We start from the raw sequence: 6,664 nt of genomic DNA on the forward strand, positions 1-6,664 counted from the left end.
TTGCAGCTTCACTGAACTCTGACAGCTACCTCCTTACTCCCCTTAGCTATTCACATTGACGCTCTTCTTTGAACCTCAAAAAGTCCCATTCCAAACAAGTCCCTTACACAAATCCCCAGGTCCCAGTCAATGCCCATTCTCCCCCTCTGCTGCTCCTAGTGCCCATCACCTGGTATGTTTTGGGTGGTGCTAGGTGGCCCCAGAGGAGCCCCACGGGATTGCGCCCCCCCAGAAGAGCACAGCGGAGGACACGTCCCCCATCGCAGTTCAGAAATCGCTCTGGGGCTGAGGTGTCCGGACACCTGGCAACCGTGCGCACGTAGAGATGTAGACACCCAGGGAAATTTCACATCCCACACTCTGGTGCCAGGGGATTTAGGCACCTACAGGGTTTGGTGGCAGCTGAGCGGGGTTTTGTGAATGCCAGCAGGGCCTGCTCCTGGCACTTGGGGGTGCAGCACTCCAAGGAGTGAGGCTGCTGACTCCCAATGAAATCAATGGATGTCAGGAGCCTCAACAGGAGCCAAACTCCTTGTCAGCCTTTAGCTCTAGGGGCCTTTGTGAAGCCTAAGCCTCTTTGTGAACCTAGCCCCTGGGGCTGGTCCATGGGAGTTGGGCACCTCATTCCCTTAGGTCTCTTGGAATAGCTCAGCCCCTCCAAATAGCAAAACAGGACACAGCTATTCCTCTCTTCTGACCGGGGATGTGCTGTTGATATCACGAGGTGGCAGACCCCCTTGGTTCTCTCTTAGGCACCTGGTTGGCTTGTACTAAGCCCTTTGTGCTGGGGAGAGCTCCCCGTGCTATGGGCCTGAATGGACACAAACAGGGTCAGCGTCCGTTCCAAGGTCTGTTTGTTTCACGGGGCCACTGGCCCAGTGCATTGACGTTACCGGCACTGGTTGCATTGCACAATGCTGCCCATTCTGCAGTGTTAGCTGAGCCCGGGAGTCCCTCCTGGCCCCCGACTCCCCACAGACTCTATATAACAGGCACCTACTGGGGGTACAGCGTCAGCAACACTCTGCAGACAGCTCATCTATTCCCCAAGGGGACAGGAGCTGAGGAACCAGGACTTTGGCCAGGAGGAGACCGCGCCACGGTTAGTTCCTGAGCTGATCTGAATCTTCAGGCAGGAGATCCCACAGGTATAGACAGAGGAGATGGCTCAGTTAATTGGCTGCGGGAGGGCAGAATGTCGGGTGGTGAGGGCAGGTGCAATTAGATGTCAGAGCACTTGGATCCTCTACCCAGCTGTAGGAAGGGGAAGGATCTATGGGTTAGAATAGTGGGGGGCTGGGAGTTGGGATTTGTGGGTTTTCTCCTTAGCTCTGGGATGAGAAGGGAGTCCAGTGAATTAGAACAGTGAGGCTTCAACTCAGGGTTCCTGGGGTCTAGCCCCAGCTCTGGGAGGAGAAAACAATCAATTAAATAATCAGAGGACAGAAGGGGGGAGTCTAGGAGTCAAGACACCTGGGTTCTATCCCCAGCTCTGGAATAGGAGTGGGGTCTAGTGGTTAGAGCGGGGTGGGTTGAGACTCAGGACTCCTGCCTGTAGGAAAGAATATGTCACCTAGTGATTGGAGTAGAGGGCTCAGTAGACCCCACTGTGGTTCCTCTGAGCACTGGAGCAGGACTTTCTACCAGTTTAGATCTTACCTGTGAGCTGCAGAATTTCAAAACACAAAGCAGGTGAGAGGGGCTGGGAGGCTCAGAGCTCAGGCTGTCTGCTCATTTTAAAGTGTCTCTTTAAAGGGGGAATAAAGAGACTGGGTTGAGAGGACATAATCGCCACAGGGCGACATTCAGCGTCCATGCTGTGCAAAGCTGGGCTGACCAGCGCTATCTGGGTCCCCTGTGGGATACTTAGAATCCACTGATGCCAAGCGCGTGAGCTGCTACTGCTGGAGGACTGTGACTGGGGTCTGCAAAGGGGCCTAAGGGAGTTAGGGAATCTCTTGTGGGATTAGGACACCTAACTCTGGAAGGCTCCTTTCAAAATCCCAGCTCAGGTCCCACATCTGGCAGACTCAAAAACCTTTGGGGATCAGCTATGAGAGAGATGGAAGCACAAGCTGGGAGGGGGTTACAAAGCAGTTCTGAGTGGGGGATCTCTCTGGGGATTAGTTTTTGGTTGGGATCCACTGTCTAACCCAAGGGGAAATTTGAGACCAGTCCTTGCCTTGATGCATCCCTTCCTCACCCATTTCCACAAGAAGCCCAGTAGAGCTGGGGTGTTCACACTCCGAACCACTCTCGGTGAATTGCCTCCCACCAGAACTATTCCTAGATTTTAAAGCCAGAAGAAGCCATTCAATTATCTAACCTGACCTCCTGTATATCACAGGCCAGAAAATTTCACCCAGTTACCCCAGCACTGAGCCCAATCACTTGTGTTTGGCTAAAGCACCTTCCACAAAGCTGTCTAGTCTGGATTGGAGCCAGCCAGAGATGGAAAAGGTGGAGTTTGTTCCCCTTGGTCATTTGTTCCAATGATTCCTCATCCTCACCATTAAAATCTGGGACCTTTTTTCTAAGTTCAATTTGTCTGGCTTTCAGCCCTTGGTTCTTTCTCTGCCATTCTCTGTTAGATTGAACAGACACTGAGGCTAGGTCTACACTACCCGCCTGACGACAATCGATCCCTGAATCGACGCTCTTACTCCACCAGTGGAGGTGGGAGTAAGCGCCGTCGACAGGAAGCCGCAGAGGTCGATTTTGCCGCCGTCCTCACAGCGGGGTAAGTCGGCTGCGATACGTCGAATTCAGCTACGCTATTCACATAGCTGAATTTGCGTATCTTAAATTGACTCCCCCCTGTAGTGTAGATGTAGCCTGAGTGTCTGGTGATTTCTCCCCCGGAAGGTCCTTATACACTGTCATCACCTCTCAGTCTGCTGTTAGATACATTAACAGATCGAGCTCTTTAAATCTCTCACTCTCAGGCATTTTCTTTAGCTCTTAAATCATTGTTATGTCTCTTTTCTGCTCCTCCTCCCATTTTTCAACATCCTTTCCAGAAGGTGGGCCCCAGAACTGGATGCCGTATTCACAGTACGCCAGTATCGCTCCCACCAACACGGTATACAAATCGCCTCCCTGCTCCTACAGTCTAAAATATGGCTAGGGTGAAACAACCACAGAAGGAAAGAAAAGTGAAAGAGAGGACTTCAAATCAATCTTTCCTCTATTTACCTGCCAAGTGAAGAGATCAAGGGTCATTGTTTCCCTAGAAAGAGCTGAGAACAAAAATAATTGTGTCAACAGCAGAGCTTTCTGATCTCTGCTTGGCTAACAGAGTCAAGGACTCCTGCTTTGTATAAAATAAAACAAACAAACCACATCTCCTTTTCAGTCCAAAGTCTAGACTCCAGGTGTATTAGATTAGGAGATTGCAAAATGCCCTGATACCGTGGGGATGGGTGAGGCATCCAAGGGCTAAGGTGAGGCTGGAACTAAGGGTACGTCTACACTACCTGCCGGATCGGCGGGTAGTGATCGATCTATCGGGGATCAATTTATTGTGTCTAGTGTAGATGCGATAAATTGATCCCTGATCGCTCTGCCATCGACTCCTGTACTCCACTGTGGCAAGAGGCGGAAGCGGAGTTGATGGGGGAGCGTTCGCAGTCAACCCCGCGCAGTGAGGACGCAAGGTAAGTCGACCTACGATACGTTGACTTCAGCTACGCTATTCTCATAGCTGAAGTTGCGTATCTTAGGTCGATTCCCCCCTCCAGTGTAGCCCAGGTGTAAGAGCATCAGCCCCATTTCATAGAAGGGGAAAACAGAAGCACAGAGAGCTTAAGTGACACAATAAGTACCAGCAACATTTTTTTAGGGCCATCAGAAACAGGAAGTCTGCCAGACAGGCAGTGGGGCCTCTAGACAACTAAGGTGCTAAAGGAGCATTCAAGGAAGACAAGGCCTTTGTGGAGAAGCTAAATGAATTATTTGCCTCCATCTGCACTGCAGAGGATGTGAGGGAGTTTCCCCACACCTGAGCTATTTGTTTGGGGTGACAAATCCGAAGTACCATCCCCCATTGAGGTGTCAATAGAGGAGGTTTTAGATCAAACTGATAAATTAAACAGTGATCGGTCCCCAGGAGCAAATTGGATTCACCTAAGAGTTCTGAAGGAGCTCAGATATGAAATGGCTGAACTGCCAACTGCAGTATGTAACCTATCATTTTAATCAGCCTCTGGAGCAGATGACTGGAAGGTTGTGAACGTAATACTGATTGTTAAAAAAGGCTCTAGAGGTGATCCTATCAATTACATGCTGGTAAACCTAACTTCAGTATCAGGCAAGTTGGCTGAAATTATAGTACAGAACAGAATTATCAGACACATAGATAAACACAATTTGTTGGGGAAGAGTCAACACAGGTTTTGTAAAGGGAAATCATGCCTCACCAATCTACTAGAATTCTGTGAGGGGGTCAAGCATGTGGACAAGGGTGATCCAATTGATATGATGTACACAGGTGGATCACTGCATAATTGCCCTGTTTTGTACACTCTGCCTGAAGCTCTTGTACAGGCCATTGTCAGAGACAAAATATTGGGCTAGATAGACCATGGTCTGACTCTGTATGGCCACTCTGACGTTCTTATCTCTCAATGTGTCCTCAGGACCATCTGGCTGGTGCCATGGCTCTGAAAGTGACCCCCGTGCTGCTGCTGCTACTGGCTTCTGCACTGGTGCTGTTGGGAGCATCAGCCAGCCAGGAGCAGTATGAGCGGTTCCTCCTTCAGCACTTTGATGCAAAGCCCAAGGGTCGTGACGACCGCTACTGCAACAACCGCATGCGCTACATGATGAGGGAGGACAGGAGGAGGGACAAAAATCCTGGGCCAAAAGTCTGCAAGGAGACAAACACCTTTGTCCATGGAAACAGCGATGATATCAAAGCCATCTGCACTAGCCATGGAGGCAGGAACTATGTAACCAGAACTGGCCAGGCCATGCGCCAGAGCCTCAGACCATTCCAGGTCACCACCTGCACCTGGCATGGAGGGAAACCCCTCGACAACTGCCAGTACCGGGCGACCCGGGACTCAAGGATGATCGTCGTTGCCTGCGATGAGCATGAGCACCCTGTGCATTTTGCTGAGAGCCAGATCTGACGGGGCAATGAGGAGGTGACTCCCGATTCCCTCGGATTCTGCTGCTTCCTCTTCTGGTGCAGGGATCTTGGGCTGAAATGTCCTCATCATACGCTGCTCTCCCCTAGTGCCCATTATACAGTATAGCCGCCCCTTCCCCACCCCACCCTCTGCTGCCCCTAGTGCCTATTATACAGAATAGCCGCCCCTTCCCCACCCTCTGCTGCCCCTAGTGCCCATTATACAGTATAGCCTCCCCTTCCCCACCCCCACCCTCTGCTGCCTCTAGTGCCCATTATACAGTGTAGCCGCCACTTCCCCACCCCCACCCTCTGCTGCCCCTAGTGCCCATTATACAGTATTACCACCCCTTGCCACAACCCCCACCTTCTGCTGCCCCTATGTCATCTCCCCTCTCTGACAAATAGCAGCCATCTCAAACAGTGTCCTTTCATTAAGAACTATCTGCCAGTTTCACCCTGCTGGTGTTGCGTATTCACTCTAAGAATGGATAATCCTCACATTCGTCATGTTAAGTGTTATATTCGTCATTATTCTCTTCATCATTTTTGAACATTTGTCTCCTGCCTGCCATTCTCTGTGCTCCCTAAATGCAATAAAACCTGAAACTTGCAAAGCAATTACTGTGTCACTGTAACGGGGTCGGCACCTGCCTCTCGCTAGTGCCCCCTGTCTCTGGCCAAGGGTGCCTGCAATCACTCAGTTCTTTTCAGCAGGGCACATCTCACCTCTCAGGAGTGCCCCCTCTGGCCAATGTATCTCTTGGCGGGTCTTTAGTGGCTCAGTCCTCTGGCCAAACTGCCTACACTGCCCCTCCCTTCTGAGGTACACTGTGCAACCAGGCCTATCTCAAAACCTTCAGTAATGTCCTGTAGCCCTCCCCAGGCTTCAACGTCTCTGTAGTCTTCCCCAGGCTCTGGTCCTCAGTCTGACCAACAGGGCCTCAGTACCCTTGTTAGCCAGCTTACATGTGAATATTCCTGCTCTGGGGTGGAACATCACCCCCAGGCCTTCTTCCCTGAGGGCTCTTCACCTGCCCTTTAGTCCTCTGACCCCAGCTCTCCAGCTGGGTCAGTCTCAGTTCAACCCGCTACTGGAGGTAACAGTTCCACGAACAGTCCCTTCTCTAGGCCTGTCTGCACCCCCATGATGGGGGGGGTGGAGACCCAGGCTCACCCAGTACACCAGGTCCCAACCCAGGGACTCTCTAAATAGCAGCCATGTGACACGTCCCTTTAACTAACTGTATTTCCCTGGGGCACTTCCCTGTCTTAAGTCAGTCCTGGCAGCCAGCCAGAAGCTATTCCCTCATTTCCCCAATCCCTGCCAGCAACTATCTGCCTTAGCCCTTGCCAGCGGCGGCTCCAGGCACCAGCGCTCCAAGCACGTGCCTGGGCCGGCAAGCCACGGGGGGCACCCTGCTGGTCCCTGCGAGGGCGGTAGTCAGGCAGCCTTCGGCGGCTTGCTTGCGGGAGGTCCGCTGGTCCCGTGGATTTGGTGGCAATTCGGCGGCGGGTACGCTGAAGCCGCGG

At 51.9% G+C, this 6,664-nt stretch overlaps 1 protein-coding gene across 5 annotated transcripts; it reads left to right on the forward strand.

The window, feature by feature from the left end:
- Nucleotides 1–898: 898 nt before the first annotated feature.
- Nucleotides 899–5,752, forward strand: LOC128847134 (angiogenin-2-like). Of its 5 annotated transcripts, none has more exons than XM_054046487.1 (3): nt 899–1,148; nt 2,592–2,740; nt 4,638–5,752. In XM_054046487.1, exon 3 carries the CDS (start codon nt 4,656–4,658, stop codon nt 5,130–5,132), a length of 477 nt encoding a protein of 158 aa, XP_053902462.1. In that variant the 5' UTR covers nt 899–1,148; nt 2,592–2,740; nt 4,638–4,655; the 3' UTR covers nt 5,133–5,752. The 5 variants fall into 5 exon arrangements, with proteins under 5 accessions (XP_053902462.1, XP_053902463.1, XP_053902461.1 ...); XM_054046488.1 differs by having other exon boundaries at nt 899–1,102; XM_054046486.1 differs by lacking the exon at nt 2,592–2,740 and having other exon boundaries at nt 901–1,102.
- Nucleotides 5,753–6,664: the final 912 nt, after the last annotated feature.

Source organism: Malaclemys terrapin, chromosome 12 (genome assembly GCF_027887155.1).
Source record: "Malaclemys terrapin pileata isolate rMalTer1 chromosome 12, rMalTer1.hap1, whole genome shotgun sequence".
Classification (NCBI taxonomy): domain Eukaryota; kingdom Metazoa; phylum Chordata; order Testudines; family Emydidae; genus Malaclemys; species Malaclemys terrapin.